Source organism: Elephas maximus, chromosome 6 (genome assembly GCF_024166365.1).
Source record: "Elephas maximus indicus isolate mEleMax1 chromosome 6, mEleMax1 primary haplotype, whole genome shotgun sequence".
NCBI lineage: Eukaryota > Metazoa > Chordata > Mammalia > Proboscidea > Elephantidae > Elephas > Elephas maximus.
Window position 1 is genome coordinate 77,295,612 of NC_064824.1, and position 18,834 is coordinate 77,314,445.

Sequence of the window (18,834 nt, forward strand, 5' to 3'; positions counted from 1 at the left end):
GAGCAATCAGGGATGCTCAGTGAAAACCAAGAGTTGCCTTAGAAGTTAAAGAGGGGGGCTGGGAAAAGTTTTGCAAATGGTGTATACCTGTACTGTTCAAAATGGTAGCCATTAACCACCTTTGCCCATAAAAAAAAAAAAAATGGAGTACTTGAAATGTGGCTAGTACAAACTGAAATGGCAGTATATATTCGGAGTCGACTCAACGGCAGTAGTGGTGGGATAGAATACATAGATTTCATATAAAAATGAAAATATTTCATTAAGAATTTTTATATGTTGAAATTTTTATATGTTGAAATAACCCTATAGGGCAGAGTATAACTGCCCCATAGAGTTTCCAAGGAGTCCCTAGTGGATTTGAACTGCCAACATTTTGGTTAGCAGTGGTAGCTCTTAACCACTATGCCACCAGTGTTTTTATATTTTGGATATGTTGGGTTAAATAAAATATATCATTACTTTTTAATTTTTTATGTGGCTTTTTACTTTTTTAATGTGTTAATAGAAATTTTAAAATTGCTCACATTATATTGTTATTGAACAGGACTGCAACTCAAAATCAACTTATTAAATACAGATCTACAACTGAGTTTTATCTAAGGGCAGTTTAAAATAGTGGAGACAGGAGACTGGTAGGATAGGATATCAGTTGGTAAGGATTTTGGACCACTGAGTTGAGGTGAGGAGGTAGGAGCACTAATAATTCTTTCAAAGATGTTCGTTGGCTAAGTGAAGGGGGGATGGGATGATAGCTTTAATGAAAGCAGAGGTAACAAAGGGGCTCCTCCTCCAGCCCCTTACCTTTTATTTCTTTGTTTGGTTAGAAGAGACTTAAGCAGAGGAAACACTGCATAAATGAAGATACTGATGATGCATGAAAGAAGGATGATGTAAGAACGTACCAGAGAGTAGGAAGTTTGGAAAAGAGCACTACTGACACCATTAGCCTTGGGCAAGGTGTAGTGAAGAGCTAGTTTTTATTGTTGGGCATGCCACCCCACCTCAACCCCTTACTGGGAGATAAGAATGAGGCAAATAAGAAAAGTAAACCAGAACTTCACAGGCACTATTTATTCTAAAAAAAATTCTAGGCATGTTAAAACTGTTACCTAATCCAATCTTTACACCACTCCTGTGAGGGAGATATTTGCCTTTTCAACAGATGAGGAAACTGAGACCCAGACAGGTTAAGTAACTTTCCTAAGGTCACACAACCAATAAGAGGAAAGTCTCACAGGTAAGAGCAGTAATGCCAGGGGCAGAATACACACGTTTTTATCTAGTGTTTTTCCTTCTTATCACATCCATCTGCAGAATCAAAGGATTCCTGAGAAGATAAATGGCTACGGTTGCTATGAGTTGGAATCAACTTGATGGCAACGGGTCTTTTGAATTATGAACATTTTAAAAATAAATACTAAAATGCAATGGTATAGTTGTAGAACCTAATTCTAACATGGAAATGGGTCCTGTTTAAAATTGAGAGGGCTAAATGGAAATATTACACCAGAAAGGATCATGGGTGTGTGTGCCAGGCCCTTCTTCAGAAGGTGTGCCTGAAAGAAAGAGGCCAGTGGTGAACAGAGGCGACAGCAAGGACAGAATGAGAATCCCAGTTCCCAAACAGTTATGTGGTCTGAACAAGACTAAAATATGGGGGAACGCGAGCAGTTGAAGATGCTCTCTGATGGTCAAGGATAAACAACTCAGGTAGCAAGAAGGAGAACTGCTGCTGCATTCCAAAATGATGCCCCAGATTGCCATGCCCAGCTCCCCACCAGCTTCGCCTCCCACCCCCATCTCTTTGTGTGCAGTTTGTTCTACAATCTGAGATCAGATCTTATTTTTTGATCTTTGTTTAAAACTGCTGGAAGAGGCCAGCTCACAATAAGCAATTCAAACCACCTTAACAGAAATGCTTAAGGGAAGATGAAAATCTCTACAAATTACTTTCATTTTCTTTTCCATGTGCAGAACAGTTCTCATCGAATAACCAGTTACTATGCGAGACAGAAAAACCAATAAAGGGGCAGAAAGGCATCAGTTATTTATCTTCTTTAACCCAAGGCTTTTTGATAGTCTCTCTTTCAATTATCAAAAATACACACATATACAGAGATGTTTTCAATTATAGTTGATGGCCACAGGTGACAGTTCTGATGTCTACTATGATTTTGACCGCATGTCAGTATTATAATAACAATTTTGGGTTTTTTTTTTTTTTAGGATAGGGAAACCAGTTATCTTTATTTTGTATTAGGCAATCCAGTCAAATGCGCTCTATAGTTAGCTAGACAATAACCAGACTTCACATAGGCATTTCCTCCATTAGGTGATAATAAGTATCAGAGGGAAGAGACACTAAAGCCAATGTCACGGATGTTTTGTACCTCAGAACTTGAAAGCAGGGTAGAAAGGAGCATTACTGCCAAAAATGTGGATTAAGTTTCTATTTTCAGATGCATTCTGGGACTGATCTAATTATTGGCCTGCTCTTTTTTTTTATTATTTATTATTTGGACTTTATTATTATTTTGCTTTTTATTTTTCTGGGAGCTTCTAGGTAGACTGTGTTCACAATTTTCTTTTCTGAAATTTGGGAGCCCTCCATAATTTGTTCAAGTCAACAGGGAGTTATTACTACCTCTCAGACAAATGATCAAATCCCAGTATTATTTGTTGGTGGACAGGTAAAATACATTTTTTATTCCAAAGCAAAGTTCATTACTTTATAAACAGCTTCACAGATAATCTACTTCCCTGTCTAGAACTACAATTTTATGTGTTTACTTTTTCTGACTTGTGTTAACATATAATTTCTCTTCTCACATTTCTTTTTCAAGAAAAACCATACTAAGGACATTTTCTTCCCTTACTAACATTGCCCTCAACTCTTATTTGTTTTTAGGCAAACTCTTCACTTCCATCTACTTAATGGCAGGAAGTTGTTTAGTCCAGTGGATAAAATCGGTACAGTGGGAGTCTCTGGACCTAAATTTTATCTCTAGCATTACCTTTGACTCATTAGGGGGAATTCACACAGCACTGGAAATCCTTTCTCAAGGAAGGAGCAGAGCCCAGCCCGATATCTTGGTGACGTGCATCCCTGTCACAGATACCTAAGGCATGGCTTTCTTAGTATAACTTAGGGCTGTGCCCTAAGTGACCTGGAACTGATTATACTCAGTGCGTGTGTGTTTGTGTTTGTGTGTGAGAGTGCGAAAGAAAGACAGTGAGAGATTAATTGATTACAAGGCTATTTAAGAGTGACACCAAAGTTTCGTATTTCCTCATTACCATCTTGGTTCTAGGACATAAAACTAATGAGTTTCATACTGAAGCTTTGGCCTAAACTACTGGTTGTTAGAAAAAAATTGAGTCAGAAACCTTCATATAAACAGGGTAAATAACTGCTAAATTTTAAAGGATGTTTTAATCCTTTAAAAGTATGCCATTTATTATTTTGTGTTCTTAGAAGTGTCCCTATAAACGGTGTTAAAACTAATTGGGGACCAAGAGGATGAGAGAAGGGGGAGAAATAGTCTCACTCCCTGGCCAGTCTAGACACTAGAGTAAGTGGGGAGGGATGGCAGTGCTAAGGAGAAAAAGAAAGAGAACAATCTTGGCACAGAGGCAAGGAGGGAAAAGAGCTCAGGGAGGTGGAAGAAGATGCCCAGGCAGCCCCTGGGGCTTGGCAGATCATAGCTCAAACAGCAACAACTAATGCTGTCAACCAATGGAAGGGCGTGAGGGTAGGGGAACGGACACAGTAAACAAAGGGAACAGGCCTTACCTAGCCTTTCCCAGGGAGCACACACATCAAACAGCTTTGCCATCAGTCCTATGACTTCTGAAAATGTAATTTAGTCAGTGTGTGTCCCCCATTCTCCTACCAACTGATTTGGGGACTTAAATAACTGTGCCCAATTAAAATGCTGTTAAGCCATCAGCTCAGCTGAACAGTATAGAGAAGTGACTAACTAGGTTTAATGACAATGTAATCAACCATTAGGAGCCCTGGTGGCACAGTGGTTAAAGTGCTTAGCTGCCAATCCAAAGGTCAGCAATTTGAACCCACCAGCAACTCCATGGGAGAAAGATGAGGCAGTCTGTTTCCATAAAGATTTATAGTCTTGGAAACTCTGTGGGGGCGGTTCTACTCTGTGCTATGGGTGGCTATGTGTCAGAATCAACTCAACAGTAATGAATTCTTTTTGGTAATCGACTATAATAAATATAAATGACCTAAAGAAATAGTTGAAAGGCAGAGAAAGTTAAGGAGAGAAAAATTGATTTTTTTTCTTTATCTTTCAGATAAAACTTACCTTTTGAATAAATTAGGCTGAATACCCAGCCATGACGTGACATTGATTCCCCCTTTACATCATAGCAACATTTTAGAAAGCTAAGAGTATCTGGTTATTTAGAGAACTGGTACAGGATTCAGCAAATAGGTAGGATTTTATGTGCCTATGAGTGTATCCAGTAAAGCTCAGAAAGTGACTGCCAAAGTTTTTAATGATATAGTAAACCTTTGAATATTTATTAAGCACTTACCATAAGCCAAATTGTGTTCTAAGCATTTTCACATACAAGACCTTATTTATTTTTACCACAAATCTATAGGTCTCATCTCTATTTTACAGAATAGGAGACTGAGGCACAAAGGCCAAGTAACTTTCCCAAAGTCACATAAATAATAAATGTAGAAGCTAGGATTGATATCTATTCTATCTGTTCTGGAGTCCAGAGTTACACTACCTTTGATATTCAGTGGCATTGAAAGCCAGGTGGTAAGCGTTCTCATTAGAAAAGTTCCTATTGCTTTCGAAAGCACATGCTTCTTCTACATATGCTTTAAGATACTTTGTATTTACTGCTGGCATGCATTAGAGTGAATTCTAGAGACAGCCTATGCACTAACATGAAATTCTGTGATAATTTTTGAACAAGCAGTTGGATACTCATGTATGTCTGCTACCAGACCGAACTACTGAATACTGGTATCATCAAGATAATTCAGTCTTATGCCAGCCAATGCTTGAAGGCTACATTCAGAAAAGAATTTTTTTTTTTTTAACCCTTACTGTGTGCTAGCCACTAAGCTAGGCTCTTCATGCGTGTCTTATATTAATTTAGGCTATTCAACCACCCAAGCTTCTAAATCCTAGTTAGAAAGTACATCATATAAAACACACACAGAATTTTAAAGCTGCTCAGCAGTTACAAGACAGGTGCCCTGAAGCTGTGCTTATATGTGTCATCTCTGATATCATTTTAATTGCCTATTGACAAGGAATATACTGCATGATTATGATATATATTGCACTCAAATTATAAAACCACAACAACCTTCCAAATGTAAGTTATATTATCCTTTTTTTTCCCCAGAGATGTGTATCTTTATGTGATCTGGGTAGTAATAAGAGACTATCTGTCCTTGTGTCTTATTTAATTCTCCTAGGTGTCCTTGACACTGTCTTGTACAAAGAGACCATGAATAACTTAGTTTTAATTTATTTGTTTGTCTCACTTATGCCTGATTGGAGCAATTGAGAAAAATTACATTCATAAATCTTCTTGTCGAGATAATTAATTATGCACGAAATACTCCAAGCTGCTTCTGATTTTCATTAATGAAGCAGATTATCTGCAAAATAAGATGCTGCTGGAGTTGAAAAGAAAGGTCAGCAGCTCATCTTTACATGTAAAACAAGTGCACAGTTTTACTTCTGAAAAACAATGATAAAGAAATAGTGTGCTATGTTTATGTTTGTCAGGCTATCACATCCCAGTTAAGGTTTGTTTTTTAAAGTATGTAGCTTTCATGTACCTTTTTTTTTTTTTTTCCTGCTGTTGCTGTAAGCCTTATTCAAGTTGCCATCATTCTGGTCACTTAATTCCTTTTCCAAAGGGAAATCAGCCGACCTACTGTAGTTCAAAAGTGTTAGGGCACAAACGCTTAGAAGCTGAGAAGCACTAAATGCATGTTTAAATGGCCCTTAGGAGAGAACATGCATCAGATATTCAGACACCCACATTACTATTCATCAGTAATCTTTACTCTAATTCACCACTTAATTTTCCTTTTTCTTCAGTGATTAAAATGATTGACAGAGCTAGTATTTTATTAATCCGAAGTTTGAGAGCTCCTATGTTCCCTTAAAATAAGTACAGAACTGACCAAAAAAACTCTTCTATCATGTGTCATCAGTGATTAGAAGCCCTTTGCCCTCCATTGAAGCATGCTCTCCACTGTATATTTCTTGGTTCCATCATGTTCTGGGATCATTGTGTAGATCATCCATAGACCCTCAAATACTAAAAACAGCGTCACACTCAATTTGGAGTCCCTGGTGCTATTCTTCACCATTGCATCAACAAAACCTTAACACAGGGCTTGCAGAAAAACTTAACAACTCAAGTGAAATAATTACGTTTATAACTTCCTGAATGTTTTACATCTCTGGAGGACTGCTGATCTCATCACACAAGAACAGTGGTTCTCAACTGGAGGTGACTTTTGCCCCCCAAAGTAAATTTGGCAATGTCTGGAGATATTTTGGGTTGTTAGAACTGGGGATTGTGCTACTGACATCTAGTGGGTAAAGACAAGGGATTCTGTTCAACATCTTACAAGTACAGATGAATTATGAGTTGGAATTGACTGGACAGCAATGGGTTTGTTTTTTTAAAGGTCAGTAGTGCCAAGGTTGAGAAACTCTGCATTGAAAGGAATAGTTGAAAGGCTGATCATTTAAGTCCTCAATCTTCCAGCTTGAAGTAAGAACCTGTTTCTTCTGGCTTCATATTTGTTCCTAGCTATATGTTTTTTATATGTCTATCCCTCCATTTTGGCTCAGAGCAACAACATAAAAGCATGTGAAGAGACCCCTTTCCAGGGCATCCAGACCAGGAAACCTCCCTGTACATAATTTCCCTCCTTAAAATCTCCATCTACTTAATCTGAATGTAGGATTGGGGCAATTTGAAATGTTGCAATAAATATTCCACCTATTTGACTTGGGGATTTTAAGAGAGAGTTCTGTCCACTCTTACCCTCAAACGATTTGAATCAAGGAAATATGTGGCAAGCATATTGACAGCAGATGGGAGCTGTGCCTGCGGTCTGAGTACTGAGCTCTCCCAAGCCTGCAAACTCATCAAAAACCCTCTCCCTTCCCCCCCCCCAAAAGCCCTGAGTGAATTCCCCCTAATGAGTCAAAGGTAATGCTAGAGATTTAAAAAAGCCTGCTAACCATTGAGCATCCAGCCATAGGCCAAGGTAATACTTCTTCATTAGTATCCGACCACTCTTCAAAGAGCATTATCTCTGTTTTGGGCTGGAAGGCTTCACTGACAGTAGCAGCAATCTAGTAAAATTCACCACAATCATTCCCCTCCAGCTTTCAAGAAAACTGCACTTAACATTTCAGAATTTCAGAGAAATGTGTCTCAAATTAGTGACCCAAAATGAAGCGAGAAAGAGAATCTAAGGATAGAACAGTCGTTTTCAAAACTGCTCACCAGTGTTCTCCCATTTATAAAATCAATATTATAATGAGAAGAAATAAAAATCTTTGTTTTGTTGTTACTTACTTAGGCAAACAGCATGGTATTTTGGACCAAAGGCTTTTCAACCAAAGACCAAAGGATTTGACGACAACTCCTGAGAAGCTAGCTGTCCCTGAGCATGGCTAATCCACATAATAACCAAACCTCATTAGCTGAGGCAAGAACATCACCAATACCCCCTCGGCTTACCTGGTTTTCTTGCTGGTCCCACTGACATATCTGCAGAACCTGCTCCAATTCCTGCCGCTGTTGCTTCAGGTACTTGTCTAGTTGCCTTCTCCTGTCTTGTAGGAGTTCAAGAAGGCTGTCGATCTTCAGGCAGCTGCTATGAGCTCCCTGAATCAACTCGGGATTTACATTAGGCCCTTCACATACGAATTTTTCTATGAATTCAGTGAGTTGTTGACTTTTGTTTAGAAGGGCTAGAGATCGTTCTAAGAGTTCTAGAAGAAAATTAAAAACAAAAAAGAATAGTGGTATAAGCAAGCTTTTATATAGTAATAGACAGGCTCTTCATAGACTTTAAAGTATATGTATACTTTATATTAATAATAAATAATACTACAAGGACTTTAAATGTGTAAACATAAACTAAGGAGTCCTGGTAGCACAATTGTTAAGCAATCGGCTGCTAACCAAAGGGTCAGTGGTTTAAACCCACTAGCTACTCTGTGGGAGAAAGATGTGGCAGTCTGCTTCCATAAAGATTTACAGCCTTGGACACCCTACAGGCAGTTCTACTCTGTCCTATAGGGTCGCTATGAGTAGGAATCGACTCAGGTACAACGGGTTTGGTTTTTTGGTTTTAAACATAAACTCCCTACAACACTTGAGAGAAACAATGGGTCAAATTACCACAGCCTAACAACTGCCATAGAGTTAACTCCTCCTATTACGTGTTCTTATATCAAAATGTTCCTCTTATTCACAGCTCTTGTCATAGTTGTAGCTTTATATTTACATGTGGGATTATTTGATTCATGTCTGTCTTTGCCACTAGGCTCTTATGCAATATGAGGACAGGGACCATGACTCTATCTCCAGCACTTAGCACAGTGGCTGGCATAGGGAGATGCTCTATAATTTTTGTAGAATGCTTGAATAAGATAGAATTACTAAAAGAAGGAGGATAGTCAAAGGAGTTATAGATTCTGGAGATCAGCAGTTCTCTAAAGATGTAACCTTTGTTGTACTACACTCATGCTCTGTACTACTCGCTAATCAACATCTCAGAAACACATTAGAACAGCTAGCTACAAATATAGATATATTTTACTTTCTTAAATTTAAAGATAATATATATAGCTATGGGTTGGAATCAACTTGACGGCAGTGGGTTTGGTTTTTTGGCGGTTTTATATATGTGAAGTTCTCAACTAATAATCAGAATTTCCTTCTTGAATATGTATTGCAAGTTAGGTCATCTTAATCACGTCCCAACGAATTAGCTGATTAATAAGTCTCATCAACCTCCATGTTATGAAAACACAACCCTCGACAATATCACTCAGCCAATGAATTGGGAGCCAGATATCCTGACCAGAGTCCCCTCAACTCCTCGATCTCCACATGTCATATAGAGGGGCACAAAAATGTCATGGTGAACATGCTATCAGGACTTAAGAATATTTTATCATCACAAAAATAAACTGAGTTCCCTCTTTTCAATTTGCATTTTCATCCATCTCTTCAGACTAAGAAGAAGCCTATTGGACTTTCGAAGGTTATACCATCAAAAGGCAGGACATTGGTTCCCCTATCAGTGGGATGCCAGGGCACTGCAGGCTCAGGCCTCCAAACACAGCTGCATGTGCCCTGTGCACATTGGCTCACTGTGCAGCACATCCTAGTTACTCTTAAGGAGCCAACCAGAAAAAAAAAAAAAAAAAAAAAAAAAAACAGCATCAGGACCATTTCCATGCTTCCAGCTCCTTCCTCAAATCTTTATGGAAAAATTTCTACTTCCACAACCCCCTATGCTTTTCTAAAATGCTTTCATTTGATTGCTTCAGTAATGAACCTTCAACAAAAGCATTAGTCACTGTCAGGTTGCAGAGGTAAAATTGCTGTGCAATGAGCGTGTTGGTCAGGTAGAGATTGAACTGAGACCATAGAACTCATCTCAGCTACCCAGGCTCGATTCACTTTCCAGTCTCCTAGGAGAAATTTCATTTGATTCTGCTCATTCCCCTTTGGATCCAGCTAGATTGTTGCTGCAAAATAAAAATGGGCAGGCTGCTGCTTTAATGCTGAACCTTTGGATGCTGTTTATAATTGCTGTTAGTGATAGGTCCTATAGAACAATGCCAGTTAAAATTACATATGTGTATTTGGTAAGATCTCATGAAAATTTATACAGAAAGGATTGAGTCCTTTAATCTTTGAATTTTGGAAAAGTTGTGATAAGTAATAAATCATAATGATCTATTATCTAGGGTCCTTTGGAGGGTGATGTAAACACAAAACCTATTTGTGGCTTTACAAACGCCTTTTGCCCCTGTCCGGCATGATCAGGCCTGTGAAGCTAGAAGTCCAATTTGAACTCTGACTGACGAACGGAAGAAGCTATTCCATTCATACTCAGTGCTATTTGGCAGTAACAATTAGGAAATGCATTAGAAAGAAAAGAAGTGATCGTTGCTACCTATTTTTCTAACCTACTTCCACAGAGAAAGATTGTAATAAACAGCTACTCTCAAAAATGCCTTCCCTACTACAGTCCTGGCCCACCCCAAATTTTGGTGGAAGAGGTGTAGCATTCAAATTGTTGGTTAACAATCAGACCATTTTTATCACTTTTTAGAGGGGAGTTGAAAATCTTTTTAAGTAGTGTTTTATTAGATTTTTTTATCTGGAAAAATGGTTCACTACTGCTTTTTTTTAACTACAGTGGTGAAAGAGGGATTTTCCTTACCCAGAGATATTATTTAAGGACTGACCTTCGTTTACTGACTCTTAGAAGGAACATTAGCTGCGTTCAACCATTTATTCAACCAAGAAATATTACTGAGGATCCATAATGCTCCAAGCACCATGCCAGATGTTGAGGATAAAAAGATGACCAGGTGGGAATAGCCCCTGCCCTCGGGGATAAAATCTAGCAGATAGAATAAATGAATCTCTTGGAAGCTCCCTCTACCATCCCCTTAGAACCATCTACAACTAGTTCTTTCCTACAGAAGATGACAAAAAATGAAACTTTACTTAATGTTTCTTGGAACAAGGTGAGTGTAAGTAAATAGAGAATTAAAAACATGGTCATAGGTGGTATTCTCAAGTTAACATCGTTTAAAACCATTAAAAGCTTATGAAGGAAATATACATATTTCTTGCCTTTGCTATGATGTTCGTGGAGCTGAAGAAGTGATCTTAAGGGTTCAGCACTCTCAGACTCCTGAGTGTTCTGGAGGAAATCCTCAGCTTGGTCTATTTTAGTAGCAAACTACAACAGAAAGACAGGGAGGCAACATTTGAACAAATAAAAACCAATGTGTTATTTTACTTATTTGTTAATTTTTTTAATGGATTCACAACCTATATCATTGTTTGTATTTGTGTGAGGGTGTGTGTTTGCATGTAGCCCAGTTTATAAGGTGCCAAGGCAAGAATTTTCTTCTTCTTCCCGTGGATTGCTTTTATACCTGGAAATATGTCATGTATGCTGAAATCAACCAACTTGCTTACTGCTCAAATGTCTACCAAATTGTTTCGACTAAAACCATTGTGCCCTATGTAATGAGTACAGTCACTTTCAATATTCTAAAAAGGCAGCTTGTAAAAAAATGGCAAGGAAGTTTGCTAAGAGAAACCAATAAAAGGCTGACTAAAAAGTAACCCTATAATAACAAGTAGATTTAACTTAAGAATTTACTTAAAGAAAGGGCTGAAATATAGTGATTTTTCCTCTGTGAAAAATGTAAGCTTTAGAATAATATGTAATCTAATACTATTTCTTATACAAAGCAAAATAATTGGCCTGTAGGAAACACAACAAAGGGTTACTTCAGGTTACTTCTATGAGAAGAAGTGGGATTAGGGATGGGTGAGAGGAGGTGGACTTTTAGCTCTTAGATCTGTAGTTTGTACTTTTGTTTGCATTTTTTATCATGAATTTGTTTACGCCTTATTTATGTAAATAAAAATAAGATTCCAAAAAACCAAACCCATTGCCATCGAGTTGATTCCGACTCATAGCGACCTAGATACAGCAAAAATGAAAAATGGGAAATTTCTCTTCTGTTTCAAGAAAAAAGCAGATGAAGGTGACACCCTAACGATAAGGAGAACGACCAATCTCTAAGTTTCTCCATGGAAGAGGTATGAGGGGGAGAGAGGTGCTTGAAATGCTGTTAATATCCTCAAGGGAATAATCTTAGAAATAAGCTTTAGAAGAGGGCAAAACGTATTTTGTTATACTAGTACAGTGTTTATTTATAACTATCGACAAATAGCTGCAGTTATTTCAACAGTAAGATTCAAGAGTAATTATAGTTTTAACAGAGCATTTTGACCAACATATTCACCTTTGGATTTGGTTCAAAATATACTAACAAAAGTGAAATGAGAAAGATACCAAAGCCTATCACAATGCTTGTCTTCTTTTTCAAATTTTCTCCAACCCTCATCTTTGAATACAGCAATTTTTAATATTTTTAAGTAACTGATTAACAAGATCTACTTTTTTGATTATTACAATAGCCATATAATATCCACAATTACAAATGGCATGGAATACGGGAGAGCCTGATGAGCATGTCCTTTTTTGAAATGTCAAGGAGGCTTCTGCCATTTTGTTACAACAACTTGATACAGACCCACCACTGTCTCCTGGGGACTGTTCCTAAATTGCAGTGCAGTGTTTGAAAAGAGAATAACCCATCTGGTGATTAAATCTGTAAGCCTGAAGTCACTCTGTAATGATTATCAACCATGCAATAAGTCATTTTGGTTTTGTAATGAAGCCCCACATGTATGTAGTTCAATAAGGGATCATATCTACACATCATTTACATCTCTCATTCATTCCATCTCTAATAACTGCTTTAAGAATCTTCTTTGAGGAGACGGTTCAAAGGGAAAAAAGACCTCTAGTAGGTGATTTTTTTTTTTCCCTGTAGAACTTTACAAAACTTTTGGAGTCACTGTATAATTTATATCTATATTTCAGCGTTTTATTTAAATATATATATAAGCAAACAATCCTTTATTCAGAGGGAGCTTCCTGACATTCTATTAACTTTTTTCTCATGGATTTTTTTCTTTTCTTCACCTAAAAATTATGCTTTTCTTCTTTCTGCAGCTTGTACAGGATAGAAGTGACAATAGGGGGACACTTCATAGGCCTGTTAATTTCACGCTTTTTTAAAAATCACAAATGAAAATACACAGGGGCAGGGAGAATACACACAAGTTTGTCTTCAGCTTAGTATGAAGTAGTCCACAAAATTGGAAGTGGGATAATTCAAGAAACAGACTTTTCACTAGATCCAATAAAAGCTAAGTGTAAGAATTAGGTTGCTGGGTTGTATTACGCTTTAACTTAGTATTTTACTTTATGTAATTCTGGAAGTAATTTACTCATCATGGAGAAAATCAGCTTACCATTAATGACACTGTACAGTGAAAAAAAAATTGGGCCTAATGTTAGAAAAAAGATAATTCCCTGCGCTTAAAAGAGCTGAGTTGTAAGGGCAGGTGACACCTATATCCTGCTTACTAAGACAGAATGAATCAGATGGATCTATAATTTGGCCCCTGGAGGTACTCTTTAGCTGGTTTATTTCTTTTCCAGAAAGAAAACTGTGTATGGAACTTCTCCCAAGATGGTTTGTAAAAAAAATTGTGAGTTAGACTTCAGTGTTCAAATTGTGGAGAACAAACCATGAAAGTTACTACATGTGTTTATTGCCCTTTTTTGCTTTTAAACAAGCTCATGATGCATGAAATTGTCTACTCCAATTTTTATGTTCTACTACTAATCTTCTTTCTTTCATTATTTTGGACTTACATCTCGAATTTCAGTTTGAAAATGTCGTCTGTTTCAAAGCTAGTACTTTATCATAATGAAACAGGGTTCTCACATCAAAATGAATGTACTGACACTTGACAGAGAAGTTAAAAGTGAAATTTCCAATAATGTCTTACACCAAACATAACACCTCCGCTGATAATGTTTTTTGAGTTTCACATTTTAAAATTGGAAACTTTATAAGATCACAGAATTCAAGAAACATCATAGGAGGAAATGACTTGATAGAACCAGGATTTCTTCTTCCCTTGTATTTTAATAAGCTCAAACTATGGAAATAAAACTACATGCCTTAGAAAAATACTCTAAAAAAGACTATGTTTACAAAGTCAAAATCATTCTATAGAATATTAAAAGCAGCAGAAGAAATTTTAACCTCCAACTTTAGCCAACAAGAACACTCTGCACTTCCTAATAATCCTACAGTCCAGGCTAATTGTTTGATTTAGTGATTACATACCTATCTTCTTAAAAGTGGAAATTATAATGACTTATGAGTAAAGGTTTCCATTTTTACTTAATCATTTACTTAATTTCAATTAATTTACTTAGTTTTTGTTTGAAGGCCTATATTTACAGTATCAATGATTTTATTTTTATAATCAAAAATTGTACCTGCATTGGCTATTCTGCCACTTTTTGAGTCTGATTACAATGCCTATTTGTGGAAATAAAATGTTTTCATGAGTGCTAACATTTGCCATGGTATTTTCAATCACTTCATATGCATGCAAAAGCTGGACGATGAATAAGGAAGACCAAAGAAGAATTGATACCTTTGAACTGTGGCATTGACAAAGAATATTGAATGTACCATGGACTGCCAAAAGAACAAACAAATTTTGTCTTGCAAGAAGTACAACCAGAGTGCTCCGTAGAAGCAAGAATGGTGAGACTACGGCTTACATACTTTGGACATGTTATTAGGAAGGATCAGTCCCTGGAGAAAAACATCATGCTTGGTAAAGTAGAGGGTCACTGAAGAAGAGGAAGACCTTCAGCAAGACAGATTGACACAGTGGCTGCAACAATGGGCTGAAGCATAAAAACGTTTGTGAGGATGGCACAGGACCAGGCAGTGTTTCATTTTGTCGTACGTAGGGTCGCTATGAGTTGGAACCATCTCGATGGCACCTAACAAAAACTAACAACATTTGCACTGATGTGGAGAAGGGAAAAGTTCCTTTTGACACAAACCTCTAAGGCATTTTCAAAAAATTCAGAGGTCAACCTGAGGAGCTCCCGTCTTCTTTCAAGCATGGAGACCAGGGCTGCCCATGCTTCACCCAGGGTGTTGGCCATGGCATCGTAGACCTGACACTGATCCTTGTTCTCTTCAGCTGTCTTATCTGCTTCCTGCAACAGTCCCCATACTTGATCTTCCAAAGCCTGAGATCAGGAGAAAAAAGGCATAACAGAGTATAACTCACTGGAAGAACTGAGAATCACATTTTAAATATTTAGATATTTGACATTATATATGGTCTGGGAAGGTCTAAAGACAGACAGTATAGATACTCTGTGGAATGGAATCAAGTAGGCAAGAGGGAGCAGTGGAGATTGTGGCAAACTGGGGAGAATGGCCAGGTTAAAGGCATTCACATTTAAACATTGATAAAACATTGCAGAAACTTGTCATACATATACATCTAGACCCCCAGGGGTATAGAGTATTGTGGTGACCTCATATTTCCAAAAACAAAACAAATTGGAACACATCCAGACTAGAGTGATCAAGAAAAAGAGTGGGGGGGGGGTCCAGTAAAAAAAAAAAAAAAAAACTCACTGTTTATTCTAAATAATTGCAATTAATTCTTAATATATTTGTGAAGTTTAATGTAAATGTTAAGAATAGAGTATCGAGAGTAAATTCGTAATGTTAAAAATAGAAATATCTATAAACAATATTGGCAGATTATTTGAACAAAATATGGAAGATGAAACTAAAAAAAAAAAAAAAAAACCAAACCTATTGCCATCGAGTCACTTCGGATTCATAGCAACCCTATAGGACGGGGTAGAACTGCCCCATAGAGTTTCCAAGGGGCTGCTGGTGGATTTGAACTGCCAACCTTTTGGTTAGCAGCTGTAGCACTTAACCACTACACTGAAGGGGACACGTGCTTAAATGATTGTCTCATTTGAGGGTAGGAGGAAGAGCCACATATTCAATTTTATTTTTGAAGTTGACAAAAAAATAGAGGCACTAAGTTTTTAATATAGTAGATTAAAATAGTAGGCATAAATTCTAAAATACCATAAGAAAAAGGAACTAAAAATGTAATAAAGCAAAAGAAAACTATAGGAATAAGGGTATGTATATCAGGAGGACACATAAAATATAATGGCAGAAATATGATCAAATATAAGTTAACACAAAAAATGTGAATGAGTTTTTTTTTTCAGTTAAAACGCAAAGTTTATCATAACCAACAAAACCACTGCCATCGAGTTGATTCCAACTCACAGTGACCCTATAGGACAGAGTAGAACTGCCCCATAGGGTTTCCAAGGCTGTACATCTTTTTTTTTTTTAAATAATTTTTATTGAGCTTTAAGTGAACATTTACAAATCAAGTCAGTCTGTCACGTATAAGCTTATATACACCTTACTCCATACTCCTACTTACTCTCCCCCTAATGAGTCAGCCCTTCCGGTCTCTCCTTTCATAACAATTTTGCCAGTTTCTAACCCTCTCTACCCTCCCATCTCCCCTCCAGACAGGAGATGCCAACACAGTCTCAAGTGTCCACCTGATACAAGTAGCTCACTCTTCATCAACATCTCTCTCCAACCCATTGTCCAGTCCCTTCCATGTCTGATGAGTTGTCTTCAGGAATGGTTCCTGTCCTGGGCCAACAGAAGGTTTGGGGACCTGACCGCCGGGATTCCTCTAGTCTCAGTCAGACCATTAAGTCTGGTCTTTTTATGAGAATTTGGGGTCTGCAGCCCACTGTTCTCCTGCTCCCTCAGGGGTTCTCTGTTGTGCTCCTTGTCAGGGCAGTCATTGGTTGTGGCCGGGCACCACCTAGTTCTTCTGGTCTCAGGATGATGTAAATCTCTGGTTCATGTGGCCCTTTCTGTCTCTTGGGCTCATAGTTGTCGTGTGACCTTGGTGTTCTTCATTCTCCTTTGATCCAGGTGGGTTGAGACAAATTGATGCATCTTAGATGGCCGCCTGTTAGCATTTAAGACCCCAGATGCCACATGTCAAAGTAGGATGCAAAATGTTTTCATAATAGTATTATTTTGCCAATTGACTTAGAAGTCCCCTTAAGCCATAGTCCCCAAACCCCCGCCCTTGCTTCGCTGACCTTTGAAGCATTCTGTTTATCCTGGAAATTTCTTTGCTTTTGGTCCAGTCCATTTGAGCTGCCCTTCTGTGTGTTGAGTATTGTCCTTCCCTTCACCTAAAGTAGTTCTTATCTACTAACTAATCAGTAAAAAACCCTCTCCCATCCTCCCTCCCTCCCCCCCTCGTAACCACAAAAGTATGTGTTCTTCTCAGTTTATACTATTTCTCAAGATCTTATAATAGTGGTCTTATACAATATTTGTCCTTTTGGCTCTGACTAATTTCGCTCAGCATAATGCCTTCCGGGTTCCTCCATGTTATGAAATGTTTCACAGATTCGTCACTGTTCTTTATCGATGCGTAGTATTCCATTGTGTGAATATACCACAATTTATTTAACCATTCATCCGTTGATGGACACCTTGGTTGCTTCCAGCTTTTTGCTATTGTAAACGGAGCTGCAATAAACATGGGTGTGCATATATCTGTTTGTGTGAAGGCTCTTATTTCTCTAGGGTATATTCCGAGGAGTGGGATTTCTGGGTTGTATGGTAGTTCTATTTCTAACTGTTTAAGATAACGCCAGATGGATTTCCAAAGTGGTTGTACCATTTTACATTCCCACCAGCAGTGTATAAGAGTTCCAATCTCTCCGCAGCCTCTCCAACATTTATTATTTTGTGTTTTTTGGATTAATGCCAGCCTTGTTGGAGTGAGATAGAATCTCATCGCAGTTTTAATTTGCATTTCTCTAATAGCTAATAATCGAGAGCATTTTCTCATGTATCTGTTAGCTGCCTGAATATCTTCTTTAGTGAAATGTGTGTTCATATCCTTTGCCCACTTCTTGATTGGGTTGTTTGTCTTTTTGTGGTTGAGTTTTGACAGAAGCATATAGATTTTAGAGATCAGGTGCTGGTCGGAGATGTCGTAGCCGAAAATTCTTTCCCAGTCTGTCGGTGGTCTTTTTACTCTTTTGGTGAAGTCTTTAGATGAGCATAGGTGTTCGATTTTTAGGAGCTCCCAGTTATCTGGTTTCTCTTCGTCATTTTTGGTAATGTTTTGTATTCTGTTTATGCCTTGTATTAGGGCTCCTAAGGTGGTCCCTATTTTTTCTTCCACGATCTTTATCGTTTTAGTCTTTATGTTTAGGTCTTTGATCCACTTGGAGTTAGTTTTTGTGCATGGTGTGATGTATGGGTCCTGTTTCATTTTTTTGCAAATGGATATCCAGTTATGCCAGCACCATTTGTTAAAAAGACTATCTTTTCCCCAATGAACTGACACTGGGCCTTTGTCAAATATCAGCTGCTCATACGTGGATGGATTTATATCTGCGTTCTCAATTCTGTTCCACTGGTCTATGTGTCTGTTGTTGTAACTGTACCAGGCTGTTTTGACTACTGTGGCTGTATAATAGGTTCTGAAATCAGGTAAAGTGAGGCCTCCCACTTTCTTCTTCTTTTTCAGTAATGCTTTGTTTATCCGAGGCTTCTTTCCCTTCCATATGAAGTTGGTGATTTGTTTCTCTATCACCTTAAAAAATGACATTGGAATTTGGATCGGAAGTGCATTGTATGTATAGATAGATGGCTTTTGGTAGAATAGATATTTTTACTATGTTAAGTCTTCCTATCCATGAGCAAGGTATGTTTTTCCACTTAAGTATGTCCTTTTGAATTTCTTGTAGTAGAGCTTTGTAGTTTTCTTTGTATAGGTCTTTTACATCCTTGGTAAGATTTATTCCTAAGTATTTTATCTTCTTGGGGGCTACTGTGAATGGTATTGATTTGGTTATTTCCTCTTCAATGTTCTTTTTGTGATGTAGAGGAATCCAAGTGATTTTTATCTTATAACCTGAGACTCTGCCAAACTCTTCTATTAGTTTCAGTAGTTCTCTGGAGGATTCGTTGGGGTTTTCTGTGTATAAGA

The 18,834-nt window shown here is 37.7% G+C and overlaps 1 protein-coding gene across 2 annotated transcripts in view; it reads right to left on the minus strand.

Moving 5' to 3' along the window:
• CCDC141 (coiled-coil domain containing 141) overlaps window positions 1-18,834 on the minus strand; it is a 233,348-nt gene that overhangs the window by 148,886 nt on the left and 65,628 nt on the right. For both annotated transcript variants that reach the window (XM_049887559.1, XM_049887558.1), the window contains 3 exons: window positions 14,804-14,995; window positions 10,912-11,020; window positions 7,768-8,021 (listed from right to left, as the gene is read on the minus strand). In XM_049887559.1, the coding sequence (XP_049743516.1) occupies window positions 7,768-8,021; window positions 10,912-11,020; window positions 14,804-14,995 (555 nt within the window). The remainder of the gene's footprint in view (window positions 1-7,767; window positions 8,022-10,911; window positions 11,021-14,803; window positions 14,996-18,834) is intronic.